The 16,970-nt window shown below is 51.9% G+C and overlaps 2 protein-coding genes and 1 long non-coding RNA gene across 6 annotated transcripts in view; 1 reads left to right on the top strand and 2 right to left on the bottom strand.

Moving 5' to 3' along the window:
* The first annotated feature begins 381 nt into the window (after positions 1-381).
* LOC108517065 (bone morphogenetic protein 8B-like) lies at positions 382-12,319 on the top strand. 3 transcript variants are annotated; one of them, XR_001881992.1, is made up of 6 exons: positions 382-687; positions 2,454-2,648; positions 3,477-3,556; positions 4,113-4,223; positions 6,619-7,196; positions 10,536-12,319. XR_001881992.1 is itself a non-coding variant. In XM_017854875.1 (5 exons), the coding sequence occupies exons 1-5, from the start codon at positions 669-671 to the stop codon at positions 6,766-6,768; spliced, it is 555 nt and encodes a 184-aa protein (XP_017710364.1). In that variant the 5' UTR covers positions 382-668; the 3' UTR covers positions 6,769-9,997. The 3 variants fall into 3 exon arrangements, 2 of the variants coding, with proteins under 2 accessions (XP_017710364.1, XP_017710363.1); XM_017854875.1 differs by lacking the exon at positions 10,536-12,319 and having other exon boundaries at positions 6,619-9,997; XM_017854874.1 differs by lacking the exons at positions 6,619-7,196; positions 10,536-12,319 and adding an exon at positions 4,781-5,073 and having other exon boundaries at positions 389-687.
* LOC108517066 (uncharacterized) lies at positions 3,359-4,878 on the bottom strand. The gene is made up of 2 exons (XR_001881993.1): positions 4,714-4,878; positions 3,359-3,579 (listed from the first exon to the last, which is right to left on the bottom strand). It is a non-coding gene; the product is annotated as an uncharacterized LOC108517066 (long non-coding RNA).
* Positions 12,320-13,410: 1,091 nt separating the features above from the next.
* PPIE (peptidylprolyl isomerase E) overlaps positions 13,411-16,970 on the bottom strand; it is a 15,705-nt gene continuing 12,145 nt past the window's right edge. For both annotated transcript variants that reach the window (XM_017854872.1, XM_017854873.1), the window contains exons 9-10: positions 14,064-14,206; positions 13,411-13,828 (exon numbers count right to left, since the gene is read on the bottom strand). In XM_017854872.1, coding sequence (XP_017710361.1) covers positions 13,760-13,828; positions 14,064-14,206 — 212 coding nt within the window. In that variant the 3' untranslated portion in view covers positions 13,411-13,759. The remainder of the gene's footprint in view (positions 13,829-14,063; positions 14,207-16,970) is intronic.

Raw genomic sequence — 16,970 nt, 5'->3', positions numbered from 1 at the left:
TCTGGGCCTTAGTTTCTGCTTCTGTAAAATGGGAACTGGATCCCATTCCAAGGGTCCCCAGTCAGGCTCACCTGGCCTGTGAGGCCTACAGAGGGGTTCCCAGCACCCAAGCCAGGCCTGGCTCAGAGAGGCTCTATGAGGGTTTGTGGTGTAACTGATCTAATGCAACATTCTATCCTGTGTCTGGGAGACCCCGTAAGACCCTTGAACACAGCTGCACAGAAGCAAATATTGAGCAAAGCATGCAGGACTGATGGCCCCTCTGGCCCCAGCGCTGCCAGGGCTCCCCAGGGAATCGCAGGACAGAGCCACACATGCAGCCTGGAGGGCTGCCCTGGGCCCCAGGTCATCCCCATGTGTCAGCCAGTCCGCAGAGTGACACTCCAGTGCCCGGGCTGGTGACCGTCACCACCCCACTCAGGCTGCCCTGTTCTCTCCCCATTGTGACCTCACTTACCTTTTCCTCTGTGCCCTGGCTCTGGTCCTTGTATTTCTGCTGCTTCCCCATAACCTTGACTCACCGTGACTCAAGCCCTGCCCAGTGGATTCTCTCTGGGCCTCCTCCTCATGTTAGCATCTGCAGCTCACAGCCTCCCTGTCTCAGCAGCTCTTGTCCATGCTCCTGAGAAGGAGGGAGGCTCTCCTGCCAGCGCGTTTGTTTGTGGCAGATGATGTCACACGTCAAAGGTTAGTCTCTGGATTCACTGGTTGTTCAATCAAGTGGCCAAGGGACACCAGGACTGAGGCACAGCTGCTTAAGGGCTGACCTTTGAGTGGGACTGAGGGTGGGGCAGGGCAGTGTCCCTGACCTGTAGGGTGTACTGAAGAACTACGTAGGAATAAATACATCTGTATGTATAATTTCTAAGAGTATGTGCATCTGTGTGTTTATACAAACATATGCATGTGTGTATATACATGTGTACATCTATGCTTATAACGTGGAGGTGAAATGTGCTCTCATGTAAACTGAACAACTGGCACTGTTTAGAGAGACATGAAAGTGAGCTGGTAATCATGCTTCTGCAATTCAGTATCAGGAAATTTCACCCATGCACAGAGTGAGGAGGCTCCATTGCACTCCATCTTTATCGTGAAAGCCAGGAAATAACCTACATGTCTAATGATGAGCCAATATCAAGTAAATTACAGTGTACGGCTCCAAGAGATTTTATACATTTGAAATGTTTATTGTGGAGACTTCTTTAAACAACCAGAAAAAAGTTTTGGGTTTTTTTTTTCTTGAAACAGATGCTCACTCTGTCACCCAGCTGGAGTGTGGTGACACAATCACACCTCACTGCAGCCTCAACCGCCCAGGCTCAAGCAGTCCTCCCACCTCAGCCTCGCGGGTACTTCACCACCATGCCCAGCTAATTTTTGTTTTTATTTTTTTGTTGAGCCAGGGTCTCACTATGTTGCCCAGGCTGATCTCAAATGCTTCGGTTCAAGCAATCCTCCCACCTCGGCCTCCCAAAGTGTTGGGAGTACAAGCGTGAGCCACTTTGCCTGGCCTCAAAAGTTTCTTTACTTAATTGCTTTTACAATAGAAAGGTTATTGAAATCCAAACAAGTATAGGAGGATGCACAGTTTTATTGGTGAGGCTTGGTGTCTCCAGGGTTAGTTATCATGTTTTTAGTGGCATCCTCAGTCTGGAAGCGGCTGTGGAGGACAATCCTGTTTACAGGCTTCACTCCTCCTGGGGCTGAGGCCCAAGTCAGATCTCTGCTTCAGCCTTTTCTTTCTTTCTTTTCTGTCCATAAACCCAGCTCGTGCATAAGAACTTGGACTCTGGAATGAGACTGCCGCAGGCTGAAACCTGGGCTCTGGGACTTGATTCCAATGTCTCTGCTCTGCCTGGCGTCTCCCTTATGGGCATCAGGGAGACAGTTAATGCCCTGCTTTTGGGCTGTGCCCAGCAGAACAAGCACTCACTAAACTTGGCAGATGCTGCCACAAGCTGTCTCGGTGATAAATTTGACATTCACATCCCAGAAAGTGCAGGATGGAAGACAGAACACAGGCCTTGGGGTCCTTTGACCGAGGTGGGAGCGCTGGTTCTCGAAGTCACTGGCAGTAGGACTCTGGGTCTCCTGTGAAGAAGGAGCTGCAGGCTTACTGTAAGGACCCAATGAGGTGATCCATGGGAAAAATCTTCAAACTTGTAAAACGCTTCACAAGTGTCTGTGTCACAGCTGTCACTAATACCACCACCCGCAGCTCACCGAGACCCCCCTCCCACCTCCTCCAGATCTGCCCCCAGGAGATGTGGACTGGCTGGGGCTGGACCAAGGACTCCAGGCTTCAGATGTGGAAACTGAGGCTCAGCAGGGACCCTCGGGTCCTCAGTCTTCACGCTCCTGGACCTGCCCAGGCCCCGGCAGAGAGATCCCTGCTGTGTCTGCTGCAGGGCCACTGCCCACGAGTGACCCCTCTCTCCTTTCTGTCGCAGGGCACAGCGTGGATCCCGGCCTGGCTGGCCTGCTGGGTCAACGGGCCCCGCGCTCCCGACAGCCTTTCGTGGTTACTTTCTTCAGGGCCAGTCCGAGTCCCATCCGCACCCCTCGGGCAGTGAGGCCACTGAGAAGGAGGCAGCCAAAGAAAACCAATGAGCTGCCGCAGGCCAACCGACTCCCAGGGATCTTTGGTGAGGGCTGGGCGGGGTGGGGCCGAGGCCCTGCGGGCTTCCAGTTGAGAGAGGCAGGGTGAGAACCAAGTGGTGGCCCAGAGCCCTCAGGCTCAGGTCGGTTCAAGCTGATGGCCACTCTCCAGCCACCTTTCCTGACCCCATCTTTTGCCCTGATGCACCCTGGCGACCGGCACTCCAGAGGCCTGTCCTGGCTGTCCCTGCCACCCAGAAGGCCCCCTCTCTCCCCCTGGCTCCTCCAGGTCTTTCTTAGGAGCCTCCATCGGAATCAGCTGCCCCTTCCCTGGGAGCCGCAGCCCCTCGTGACCCGCGGTTGTGCCTGGACACCCCGCACCATCCTCGGCTGCTTATGTCAAGTTTTCTCCCCAACTGGGCCAAGCCCTTCAGGATCAGGGACAGGCCTGACCGACCCTGTGGCCTCCTTCCCAGGGAGTCGGCCTTTAACTGGCCTGGTCATGAGCCACTTGAACCTGAGGAACGGGTGTGGCAGGAGAGGGTGGGCTGGAGTCACAGGGGTCTCTAGAGAGGAAGCGGCACAGGATGGCCGAGGGTCCTGCTGGGCTGTTTACTGGCGCATCAAGACGCTCACAGGCTGAAGGACAGGAGTGCTGAGCACAGTGTCACTCTAGCCATCGGGAGCCATGACAGGCTCTTCAGCTGGGTCACGGTACAAGCAGAGTTCCAGGGATGGGCTTTATGAGACCAAATGGTTTCCTGTCATTCGTTTATTTGACAAATGACAAATCAGGGCATCCCCCACCTTGGTACCCCATAGTAGCTGCACAGAGCAGGAACCCCAGAAAAGACCTTGCCCTTCTGTCCCTGCAGATGACGTCCACGGCTCCCACGGGCAGCAGGTCTGCCGTCGGCACGAGCTCTACGTCAGCTTCCAGGACCTTGGCTGGCTGGTAATTGCTGACTCTCCTTGTTTCTGAAATAACAATCACCACCTGTAGATCAGAAGTGACTCTGCAGGGAGGACATAGAATCATGAGTGACTTCAGTTTTTCTTCTTTATTTTTTTTCTGTGTTTTCCAAGTTTTCTAAAGAGGGAATATGGTGAGAAAGGACATTTTATTTTTTAACCATGAAAATGAAGACTGCAACTAAGCTGTCAGCTTTGCAGCAGGGAAACTGAGGCCAGGCTGGCAGTGCCTCCCTGCATCGGCTGCAACTGCAGCTCTGGGAGGTGCAGGCAGGAGAGGGCTGGCTGGGAAGGGGGACGCAGAGCGAGGATGGGGGATGTCGGGCCTGAGCTCCCACCCAGCCCTGTCTGCTGGGGTTCCTAGGTGCATTCAGACCTCCTGGGGGAGACTGCCTTGCAGGGACCGAGGGTGGGTTTGGGCCCTGACGCTCAGGGAGGTTCAGGGGCAGCCCTGGGCTGTCCTGTGACAAGTCCAGTGACAGGATGGGGGGCTCAGGAGGGGCACATGAATGGGACTCACCTTCTCCCATGTCCCCTAGGACTGGGTCATCGCCCCCCAAGGCTACTCGGCCTATTACTGTGAGGGGGAGTGCTCCTTCCCTCTGGGCTCCTGCATGAACGCCACCAACCACGCCATCCTGCAGTCCCTGGTCAGTACCGTGTCCATCCTGCCCAGCCCCCTGGGGTGAGGGTCTCTGTGGAGAGGGGTCTGGTCCAGCCGGCCGGGAGGGCAGTGAGGCCACCTGCTCCACATCTCAAGGGGCTTTCTCTGCACGGAGTCAGTAACATGGGTAAATTCCTACAGCTCTGCAGGAACTTGTCCTCACACAGCCACACTAATACATGTAGACTCACACCTGAACACAGAAACACCCCACACTGACACTGAACAGTTGTGTACACATGCCTGTTCTATGCACCGCACATGCTCCTGTGGGACACTTAAGCACCTGCATGTGGTGCCCAGACGGACGGAGGCACAGCTCCTTACGTTCAGAGGCACAGCACACGAAATGGACATGCATGCCCGTGTGGGGACTTTGTGATCTTAACACACACGGGCCCCCGAGTACGCTGGGAAGTCTGGCCGCCCACAATATATGCACACAGTGTGCGGGACGTGTGTGTGCTATCACCCACCTGTGCCACTCCGCAGGCAGGGAGCATCTGGACGGTTTGGCTCTCAACCCTTTGGCTTTTCCCCCAGTTTCTCTCTTGGCCATTTGTGTTTTCTCTGGATCCCCTGGCTTTTGATGCCTCGCTGTCTGCGGCAACCTTCAATGATGAAAGCAGGCTTCTGATGGGATCACTGGTGCTGCTCACTGCGGAGTGCTCTGTGTGTTTGTGGATTCTGGCACCGAGGCTTCCTTCTAGAACTTTTTACCTAGAATCCCAGTTCCTGGTATTCCACAGCCTTATGTTTTTCTCGTAGGAGGTTGTTCAAAGGCGATGCCTTGATGTGAGAGGAAAGGAATTACTAAAGCAGCTCTAAGCCTATGATAATGATTCCTTTCTGGGTGGTCAAATGGCGTTTGCTGGACACCTGGAGCTGCCTCCTTGGAAAGGCTCAGGGGTGATGAGGACGCGAGGGGTGGCCCGGCCTAGCCACCCTCTATGCATGTGTGGGAGGTGCAGGGGAAGGTGACTGCACCTGCAGCTCCCAGACTCCATCCTCTCTGCCCTTGCCCTTGCCCCTCAGGGGCTCAACTAAAGTGAGTGCTCACAACCTGCTGGGTAGCAAACAGGCACTGAGCTCTAGGGGATGCTGTCGGTTTGTCGGTTTGTCCAAAGCAAACCAACCGTGGAGCTGACACCTCCTGTGAGAAAGAGCAGAGCGGCTGCCTTATCAGTGGAGAGAGACTGGGCCTGGCCTCTCCACAAAAGGAGGGGGCCAGTCAGCAGCTGGAGGAGGAATGTTCCAGCAGAAGGAGCAATTCCAAGGCCCTAAGACAGGAGTGAGCTTGGCAGGTTCAGGGCCAGCAGGGAGGAGGGGGTGGGTGCAGTCAGTAGGAGGAGGGCAGAGGGAGGTGACACCAGGGTGGGCACGGCCAGCTCCCCTAGGGCCTGGGGTTATTTCCAGTAACCCAATAGGCTGTCGGAGCTCTTTAGCAAAGCAGTGTTCTGGTCCACGTCACCCTTCAGAAGGACCTCTCTCTGGCTGCTGGGGGAGACTGGGATGGGGGATGGGGGCGGCAGTGGAAGGTGGAGGAGTTGGGGATGAGTGAAGGCTGCTGTGGTCACCTGGCAGGTGATGGCAGCTGGACGGAGCAGGTGGTCCGAGGCAGCATGGAGGTGGAGGTTGAGCCAGGGGCTGCTTCCAGGGAAGGGAGAAGGTGAGAGGAGTCATCCAGGAGGCCTCCCAGGCGGGGACTATGATGTCAGGGCAGGAGGAATTGTGTTCCGCTGAGGTCCCATTAGACCCCAAGTGCAGAAGTGGGGAGGGGAGCAGGATCCCCAAGTCTGGAGTTCAGAAGAGAGGTCCGAGTGAGCCCAGGGAGTGGAGAGGCGCGGGGACATGCAGGGCCTTGAAGTGCTGAGGGCGGATGCAGTCCTCTGGGAGAAGGAGCAGCACAGGAGAGGGGCTGAGGCCTGGCCTCCCAGAGCCTGGGGAGGGAGGCTGGGATGTGGGAGGCAGAGCCTCGGGGTGTCCGAAGGACCAAAAGAAGAAAGTGGTCCTTCCAGGCTCCCCTCTGGGACCTCACTAAGGCAAAAACCTGGCCATGCGGTTCTCCTTCCCATTATCCCCAGGAGGAAGTCTGAGCCCTTGGCCTGGGACTCGAGGCCCCTCATTAGTGCCCTGCCCACCTGCCCCACACCCCCTGCCATGTGTCCCTCCCTGGGCGCTGCAGGTCACCATGGCTCCCACTCCCGGAGCCCTGAGGGCTGCTCTTATTCCTATTAATAGTTATCATTATTGTGCTGCTCCCATGTGGCTGGCCTGGAGATGGCCAAGGCAGGGCACAGGTGGAGTTGGGGCAGGGATGGGTGGGTCCTTGGAGGAGGTCACTGGGCTCATGTCCCTGCCTGTGCCCCCTTCCTGGCCAGGTGCACCTGATGACACCAGATGCAGTCCCCAAGGCATGCTGCGCGCCCACCAAGCTCAGCGCCACCTCTGTGCTCTACTATGACAGCAGCAACAACGTCATCCTGCGCAAGCACCGCAACATGGTGGTCAAGGCCTGCGGCTGCCACTGAGCCCACCTGCCTGCCCGGTCCTGCTGCAGCCGCCCTTCTTATCTGGATCGGGCCCCTCAGAAGCAGGAAACCCTCAAACCCAGCCAGACCCCAGGCCGGGGCATTGCCAGGGAGGACCCTCACAGTCATGTCCATGACCCTTTCTCCTTCATGCCAGGCTCCTATGCTCCCCTTGCCCTGCCAGGCGTTTGTGTGACTGTCCTGTCTCCAGCGCAGGTGGTCTCAATCATCAGGCAGTGTTCTACCCAAACCCCTCCCCTGAAGGCATGTCCTGGACGGTTCTTCAGGGTTGGCACAGAAGTCCTGTCTGAGGTCCTATCCATGCCCCTTACTGGCCCAGGTCGTGAGATAGACGTGGAATGACCTGAGAGGCACCTGGAACCCACTGTTGGCCACCTTGAGCTCTTCACCATCCATCACAGGGTGTGGTATGTGTAGTGAGGGTCTGGTTGGCTCCCCATTGCCTGCCTCTCCGAGGTGCAAGGCTGGGTTTAAAACTGGACATCCCCTAAAGTATTGTATAGATCTGAAGCACTGATCCACTGGCCACGGGTATGCATGTGGAGTCAACTCAAGAAAAAGCTGAGTGAACAGCATTATTTACAGCTAAAGCCAATGGCATTTATCTTCCCTTGTCTTCCTGCTTTGCATCTGCCTCTGCCATCTAGGAAAGCCATATAAGTGCATGGACATTTTGTTTCAGAGAAACAGAAAAATCTTGGGGCTTCTAATTGACCCATCTATCTGCTACCATGTTGCCCCATCAGGAGCTCAGCTCTGTGGAGTTTTCCCTTTGCTAAGCAAGCATGAGGTTGCATTGGGTGGCCCAGGATGACAATGCACAGCACAGATGCCATCATTTCCCTTTCTCCTCTGCATGGCAGACATCAATAATCAATCTGGAATGTTTTTCTTCCAAATCTGAATGGAATTTTCAAATGGTCAGCACAGCCACTGCCAACAGATATGATGTAAAGTGAAACCTGGTTGCCATCTTCTGCGATGCTGAGGAGCAGTCCATCCCCGCCCGAGCATGTATCGGCAACATGGCAGCCTGTGGCCAGGTCTGGGGCAAGGCCAGGGGCCATGAAAAACAGGCTGGTTACCAAAGTCAGTGTCACCCTGGGTGCCCACCAGCACTGTCCTGTGTCTTGGGCCTGTGAGTCAAAGAAAAGGTCCCTGTCCCAGGGAGTGACAGGCAGTAATTAGGCTGAGTTGAGTGGGGAGGTTTGCTCAGCCTCTGTTGTTCCCGGAAACCGCTGTTCTCCTTGGAGCAGCCACTGGGAGTTGGAGTGTTTATTTGATTTCTGACTTGCTAAGCCTGTAATTTACCTGCTGGAATAGACAGAGTCCAGCTGCCCAAACCGTGTCATTAAAAGCAGATCCTGGGTCTGCCCCATCCACAGGCACAGCCCGGCAGGGTGGCTCCACCTCCCCATGTGCCCAAGGATGCGCCTCTCTGGAGTTCACATGCTGCACCCCCAGAGAGGGGCCTGGGGAGAGCTGATCTGGCAGCAGGGGTGGAGGCTGGGGCCACGCTGCAGGACAGCAGCCCCTCCACCTGGACCAGGGAGGGCCTCCATGTGCAAGCGCAGAGGAAGAGGCCTTCCCATGTATGCAAAGGGCGGCCCCAGGCTGTCTGGAAGTTGGTGAGTTCCCTATCAGCACAGGGATCTCAGCTCTGGCCTGGATGTGAGGAGACCTGCCTTGTAGGTGGCTTCCTTATCGGGGCCTCCATTTTCTATCTGCACTTTTTGATTTCCAAACAACCTTCAGCCAAAGAATCTGTCTACCAACTCCTCACAGTGAGCCAGAAGCAGCCTCATAACCCTGAATGTGGGGCACCGGTGGCTGTCACGAAGCAGATTTGGCACATAACATGGAACCTGGCCAGGCACGGTGGCTCACGCCTGTAATCCCAGCACTTTGGGAGGCCAAGGCGGGCAGATCACCTGAAGTCAGGAGTTCAAGACCATCCTGGCCAACACAGTGAAACCCCGTCTGTACTAAAAATACAAGATTACCTGGGCATGGTGGTGCATGCGTGTAATCCCAGCTACTCAGGAGGCTGAGGCAGAATTGCTTGAATCTGGGAGGTGGAGGTTGCAGTGAGCGGAGATCACACCATTGCATTTCAGCCGGGGCGACAAGAGCAGAACTGTTGTCTCAACAAAACGAAATTATGAAACCTGTTTGCTATCCTAGTATTTACTTAACAGTTCCTTCTTAACATCAAAGATGGTCTTCTAGGCAATTGTAAATTTTAAATTAGCCAGTTATTTTGACAAGTAATTTTTTACTCCACCTGTATCTTTAGTGCCCAGCCAATGATCTGGCATAGTTAGGTGTGCACCAAGAATGTCTGTAAACTACCTGAAGGTTTGTAGATAGGGAATACACCTTACCCATTAATCAAGCTGTGCACAGCAGGAACCAACAGGAGCTGTGATCCTCCTGGTTCATACAGAACAATGGAAAAACATAAGGCTTTGTGTACCTAGTTGGCCATCAGACTTTCAGCAACTTTTGTCATCCAGATAGTCACCAAATGAAATAAAATAGAAAAATCCCTTGAGCAATGAAACGACTGTGAATGAACACAAACCCCATGAGTTTAATCCTTGAGTTATCTGTTTGCTGAGCCAAGCATGTGCATTTGCAGCGGGTGGCCCAGGCTGGCAGCACAGATACCGCCATTTCCCTTTTCTTTGCTTAGGGCATGGCCTGTTGCACCAGATGAGGGTTGGAAGGATGACGGTGGTGGTCATTTCAGATCTACTGACAGCAATAAGAAATCAATGACAGTTGACAGGAAGAGAGGACACACACAACAGGCGAAGGAGGAACGCCCAGCAGTCTTGGTCCTTGCAGTGCAATACTGGCCTTGAGGCCAAGTCAGCAGGGGATTCGTAGTCACTAACTTCTAACTGAGGCAGGGAAGTAACATGTTCTGGAAAAGGTCCAAAGAAATAGGAATAGAGGCAGTGTAGCAAGAGGTAGATTTTTGGTGCCAAATAGATTTGAATCCTGGTTCTGCTTCCACCTTTGTAGAGTATGATATTGGTTCTTCCCTCCCAAAGTTATTATAAAGATTAAATATGTACATAAATCTTTAGGATGTCTGACATATAAATGCTTAACAATAGGTACCTGCTGGTATTATTACAAATGAATTTGCTTATTTTTGAGCCACTTCTATGTCGTCCATTAAACCAAAATGTGTTCTGCAGGTGATGTATTTATTTCAGAGCTGTGCTTTTTCCTAAACCATCTACACATGGCATCCCTCAGAGGGCAGGACTTGTATTCTTACAGCCTTTAAAGGCCTCGCAAGTGTCACTTGTGGCAGTAGATGTGAAACTCTGCTCTTGTGTTCCCAGACACTGGGATCCCATGTCCTGCTAAGAGAGGTCTGTATCCACCAGGTGTCTTGGGTGGCAATCTGCATGGGGGAACTGCCCATCCAGGTCAAGTGCTTGACCCCCTTTTTGAAAGGAACCCTGGATGGGCACTTGACCCCTTTTCAAAATGTCTTTCACTTCTCAAAAAAAAAAATGCAGTTTTGGAAGAAAGTGGGGTATATAAAAAATAAAATACAATTCAAATTACCGTAGTCCCACAAGTCAGATAAACACACTATTAATATTTTGGTAACTTTATTTCTAGGCTTTTTTTCTTAAGATATACAAATACCTATGCTTACATATAACAGATATTTTTACAAAATTGTACTATGTATAAGTTTCTTTGTGATGTGCTTTTTCCAGTTTAGTTTCCCATCACTGAACTCTACAACAAAGTTGGTTCCATAATTCCTTCTTCAGAGGTTGCTGTGAGGCTGCCATGACTGCAACAGATGCTGGGAGCACCTGGAGGTGACTGTCACACTGTAAGAGAGGAAACTCCAACAGCCACAGCACTCCTCCTGGGCCTGCCATCCCTGGTTTCGGCTTTTGCAACTGTTTCAGGGCCAGCATGTGGGGACTCAGATGGGGCTCAACTCTGAATGAGTTAGTGGGGAAATGAATCAGCAAAAGGAAGCCCTGTGCCCAGTCCTGGTGCCGGTCCAGCAAAGGGAACGTGGAATGGGGAGGCCAGTTGGGACAGGAGCCACACAGTGCCAGGGAAAGCCGCTTTGCTCTCCAGGCTACAGGAAAGGGCGCCCACAGAGCCACTGGGTCCACTTCCCAGAGAGGTCAGTTTTCTCGAGGCAGCCAGGGGCAGCTGCTGCGTGGTGCGTATCCGAAGCAGGTGGCCAGGCTGTGGGGCATTCCGCTGCCCAGCTCTGGGGCTCCCCTCCCGGCCTGGAAGAACAGGGTCCTGTCTCCTGTGTCTCTCCACAAAGGTCCTGGCCAATCATGGGAACCTTGACGGTGTCATTCCCCAGGGCTGTGGACTCTGCCTGCCACAGATTGAGGCTAAAGCCTAGTAATGCACCCAGGACTCCATTACTACTGAAGAGAGGCAGGCTGGGCTTCTAATCCCAGCTCTGCCAAACCATCCTGTGTGACCTTTGGCAGTCATGCCACTAAAGCCTCAGTTTACCTGTGCAGGGTTCCAGTGTGCATTGAATAACATCTGTGGACACCCAGGTGGAGCACTGAGAGAGAAGTTCACACTCAATGGCTCCACACCTGCTGAGCTTTCAGAACTGCCCACTGGCCTCCGCTTCCCCAGAATATCAGGGAGGAACAGAGCGACAAAGTTGTCACAGGAGTCTGTCCTTTTATGGGAGGCTGGCTGTGCTTTTTCTACACACTCTCTCTTGGTTCTCATCCAAGCACTGAAGTCAGTGCTATCATCCCCAGCTTCATAGGTGCCTGCCTAACACCTGTGACTGACCTCTGATGGCCATAATTTGCACTGAGAAGGAGCTGTGCTTTGAGGGACGCTCTCTTTTGGAAGCTCCATAGGGGTGAGGGGTAACCATGTGGCACATCCCAGCTACGTGGAGCCTGAAACTCAGCCAACTGTAGCAGCTGGAGCTCAGAAAGTCCAGTCGGCACATGGGAGCCAGAGGTAGGGCCAGAATGCCAACATCCCTCAGCAGGAGCTATCCTAGGGTCATGAGGACCAGGGGGCCTCTCCTGCCTCCCGGCTCATTCAGATCTCAATCCAAGATGCAAAAGCTCAGCTCAGTGGATTCTGAATGGTCTGAGTGACCCAACCCACAGGAGGTGTCCAGCAGCTACAGGGCTCAGTCCCTGCTAAGAGCCTTCAGCAGATGAGATTCTTTACAAGCGCCTGGCTGACCAGCACCTGGAGGGGGAATGGAGAGAAGCCAGCTCCAAGAAGTGGCTGCACACAGGAGAGTCAGACTGTGAGCTCAGCAGAGGGTGGGACCATTTGTTCTCTTCAGTGGCCAGCAATCCTGTTTTGTAAAGGCTCAGATAGTATTTCAGGCCTTGGGACTGTGATGGTCTATTTTGTGTGTCAATTTGACTAGGCCATGGTATCCAGCTTTTAGTCAAACACTAGTCTAGATGTTGCTGTGATGATGGTTTCTTTTTTTCGAGACAGGGTCTCACTCTGTCACCCAGGCTGGAGTACAGTAGCATGACCATGGCTGACTGCAGCCTCAACCTCCCAGGTTCAAGTGATCCTCCCACCTCAGCCTTCTGAGTAGCTGGGACTATAGGCGTGCACCACCATACCTGGCTTTTTTTTTTCCCCCTAGAGATGGGGGTCTCACTACATTGCCCAGGCTGGTCTTGAACTCCTGGGCTCAAGTGATCCTCCTGCCTCAGCCTCCCAATAGTTGCCTGGCCTACTTTTTAGATGGATTCATATTTAAGTCAGTAGAGAGTAAAGCAGATTACCCTCCATAATGTTAGTAGGCCTCATCCAATCAGTTGAAATTCTTAAGAGAAAAAAGACTGAGATCACTGGAGGAAGAATTCTGCTTCCAAACTGCCTCAGACTTGAACTGCAACATCAGTTTTTTTCCTGAGTCTCCAGCCTGCTGGCCTGTTGTGCAGATTCCAGATCTGCCAGCTCCCACAACTGCCTGAGCCAGTTCCTTAAAATAAATCTCTTTCTCTACATATATACACATCCTATTGGTTCTGCTTCTCTAGAAAACCCTAATACAGGGACCATAGCCTGTATTGTGTCCACTACTCAACTTTGACACTGCAGTGAGAAACCACCATGGACAGTAAGTAAACAAATGGATGTGACTGTGTTCCAATAAAACCTGATTCATAAAAACAGGCAGTGGGCTGGATTAGGCACATGTAGTTTGTTGGCCTTATGTCTCCTGACAAATAGGCATAGTACTTGGCACAGAGAAGGCACTTTGAGTTATAAAAATTTCATTTTTTTAAATCTGTGGGGCGAAAGTGAACAAATAAACAAGTGAACCACTGAGAGTATACTTGCTGGCTGTAAGACTGGCAGCTGGGTTTAGGAGCAGAGGCAGCAGAAGACCGAACCTTCCACAGTCTTTAATTTCCGTTGCCCTGACATAGATGCCTGGTGTGAAGATACATCACCTGACATCTAAGGGGATAAACCCAAGGGAGGAAATGAAAGCTGTGGAAAGATACTCTGCTCTCCCCACTCACCCTCACCAGCCTGCCTCAGAGGTCCAGCTTAGCCACAGACACTATCTCTGGCAACTCCCAAAAACTAGCAGGAGGCAGCAGCATAAGAACAAGGGTTTATTTTAGCAAAGAAAACACCTAAGAGCCACAGTGGTAGTCCCAGGACAGGCCCAGCAGCAAATGCTGAGAAAAGCCAGTGGCTTTTTGCACAGCCTGCCCATGGTGGAGGGGAGCACCTGCACTGGCTCCTGGGCCCACAGCTGCGCTTGGGAATAGTCCAGGCTGTGCCTGCAGAGGAGCTGCTCCAAGCGGACCCTGAGGAAGGGCTCATACACCAAATGCTGCTTGCTTCAAACAGGCACCCTCGGTGCTGCCTCCTCTGAGGCTGGCAGCTCCTTCCTGGATGTGCAGGGGCAAGAGCGGAGGGGGAAGCAGAGAGTGCCGCCTCACACGTACTCCCCACAGTCGGCGATGATCACCTTCTGCTTTGGCTTCCCGTCCTTGCTGCCCTGGGCCTTTGTGGGCAGAACAGAAGTGAGGTAGTAAGGCCGGAGACTAACAGTGGTTTTGGGATACCAACCCCTGCCTGCCCATTTGCCCACTTCCACCCCAGAACCTGGGCAGCAGCAGCCCCTCCCCCTGGACACAGCCCCTGGCCATCTCTCTGAGGCCACAGAGCCTTTCCAGCCTTCCCACAGGGCTGTGCTCCAAAGGCCTGGGTGAGGAGGTGGCCCATTCCTGGCCACATACCTCAATTTGCCGCAAGACATCTAGGCCTTCGGTGACCTCTCCAAACACCACGTGCTTGCCATCCAGCCAGTCTGTCTTGTCACATGTCAGGAAGAACTGGGAGCCATTGGTGTTTGGGCCAGAGTTGGCCATGGAGAGTAGACCTGGGGGACAGAACAACCATCAGCTCCCCTAACCCTGGCTACCAGCCCTTAACGGATGTCTGTGCAGGCTGTTGACAGCCCTTCAGTCAGGCAGGCTCAGACTCCAGGATGCACAGACCACATGCAAATGTGGCCACCTTATCTTTGATTCAGTTAATAGTCAGTGAAATGGTGAATGAGGTGTTTCAATCACTTTACACTGGTCTGTTCGTTCATTAATTCATTTATTTAACAATTAAGTATCTACTTGGCAACCAGGTCCCTGTTAAGCCCTGGGAACACTGACGAGCTGAACATAGTCCAAGCTCTGGTGGAGCTCACAATGAGTGGAAAAGAGCCATTCAAAATGACAGCTATGACACAGTGAGGCCTGGTAACATGGACATTTGTCACATAAGAGAATGTACATATGTATGTGTGTGTCTGTCTACATGTATGTATGTGTGTGTCCCCACAATGACTCCTAAGTTTCTGATCAAGCGGTTAGGCGGATGGTGGAATCATTTATTGAAACAGAGAAGAGGGGGAAAAGGAGTTTACGGGAGAAGGCCAAGAGCTGTTTTAGACGTGTGAAGTGTGAGATGCTCCCAGATATCCAGTAAAGACAGCTGGACAGGAGTCTGGAGCTCAGGGAGCCATCAGCATACAGACACCAATGTGCACAAGCTTAACTCAGAGATACTGCTGAAAGCTCTGGGACCGGGTGTGACTGCCTAGGGCACTGCTTCTCAGTGGGGCTGGTGTCCTGTCCCTAGGAAACCTTTGGAAATCTGAATTTATTCTTTTTGAGATGGGGATCACTCTGTCACCCAGGCTGGAGTGCAGTGGTGCAATCGCAGCTCACTGCATCCTCAATCTCTGGGGCGCAAGCAATCCTCTCACCTCAGCTCCCAAGCAGCTGAGACTACAGGCGTGCACCACCACACCTGGATAATTTTTTAATTCTTTTTTTGGTAGAGACGGGGGTCTCACTATGTTGCCCAGGCTGGACTCGAACTCCTGAACTCACGTGATCGTCTGGCTTTGGGCTGCCACTTCAGACTCCCAAAGTGTTGGGATTACAGACATGAGCCACCATGCCTGGCTTGAAAGTGTTTTTGACTGTCTGAAATGTTGTGGGGGTGCTACTGGCATTTAGCAGGTGGGGGCCTGGAATGCTAGATGTTCTGCAATGTCTGGCACAATGAATTGTCTCGTATCCTCTTGGTCTTTCAAACATCCTGCTAAAGGTTGGGCGCAGTGCTAATGCCTGTCATCTCAGCACTTTGGGAGGCTGAAGTGGGAGGATCACTTGAAGCTAAGAGTTCCAGACTAGCCTGAGCAATATAATGAAACACCATCTCTACAAAAAACTTAAAAATTAGCCAGGCATTATGGATGGCGTGCACCTGTAATCCCAGCTGTTTGGGAGGCTTAGGCAGGAGGACTGCTTGAGCTGGAGAGGCTGAGGCTGCAGTGAGCCGTCTTGCACCACTGCACTCCAGCCTGAGCAACAGAGAGAGACCCTGTCTCAAAAAAACAAAAACCAAACAACAACAACAAAACAACGAATATCCCGGCAGCTATCGGTATAGGCAAAAAACGTGTTACAGCTATCTGCACCCAAACATAATTCCATTATACATATGAGCCCAAAGTTCTGGAGTTCTTTTGGTTTTGCATGGAATCTTCTAGGAATGTAACTACTATGTAAATAAACAGATTATTCTTTACTTTGGAATCTAATCAACTTTATCTACCATTTCACAAAGCCATATCACCAATAGCATCACTGCTAGTGGTATCCAAGTTGCCAGTTGACACTCCCGTCTGCACTTCTAACTGCTGCATTTGAGTACAGGTGCAGACGCCTGAATAATTCACTTTGTGTTCTGACACAGCTGTGCTTAAGCATGTACATCTGGGAAACACATTCGATTATTATGCAAATTCATTTATTTCCTCTGATACTCTTCCCTATTATAGTTACAGATTAATATTGAGTTTTAAAATAATGATGTGGGTCAGTGGGCTATATCACCTACACATGTCGGTTCAGTATAGTAATCAGCGGCTCTACAAACCACCAGTTAGAAAAAGGGAACACAGGGTAACAGGGTTCTGGAGAGCAAAAGAATGGGCTCTGGGCCACTTCAGTGTTTAGGGGTCAGGAAAAGAAGGAGACAGCAAAGACAGACAAAGCAGCCATCTAGGTAAAAGGAGACAAGAAGAGGCAGGAGTCCTGCCAGCCAAGTGAAAGAGTCAAGGAGCACAGAGTCAGTACAGGCTGAGCATCCCAAATGTGAAAATCCAAAATGCTCCAAAATCTGAAACTTCGTGAGCACTGACATGATGCTCAAAGAGAAATGCTCACTGCAGCATTTCAGATTTGAGATATTCCAATTTGGGATGCTCAACTGGTAAGTATAATGCAAATATTTCAAAATACAAAATACTTCTGGTCCCAAGCATTTCAAGAAAGGGACATTCAACCTGTAATATGAAATGCTCCTGGGAGGTGGGATAACATCTGGGAGGTGGGATAAGATGATCGCCAAGAACTGGCTACTGGTATCTTTGAAGAGTGGTTTTAATGGCGAGATGGGACTAGAAGTCTGGCTAGAAGGGATTAGAGAAAACGTGAAGGCAGCAAGTCCGTACCATGCTTTCAAGAAGTTATGTTTTTACTTCTTGAAAAAAGATGGGGGAGCAGAGGTATGAGTGATAGCTGGAGAGGGAACAAGAGTACTAGGATGAAGATTTTTTTTTTTTTTTTTTTTTTTTT

This window comes from Rhinopithecus bieti, unplaced genomic scaffold, assembly GCF_001698545.2.
Source record: "Rhinopithecus bieti isolate Rb0 unplaced genomic scaffold, ASM169854v2 scaffold_39946, whole genome shotgun sequence".
NCBI lineage: Eukaryota > Metazoa > Chordata > Mammalia > Primates > Cercopithecidae > Rhinopithecus > Rhinopithecus bieti.
Note: the sequence above shows the minus strand (reverse complement) of the source record. Positions and strands in the feature narration are given on the sequence as shown.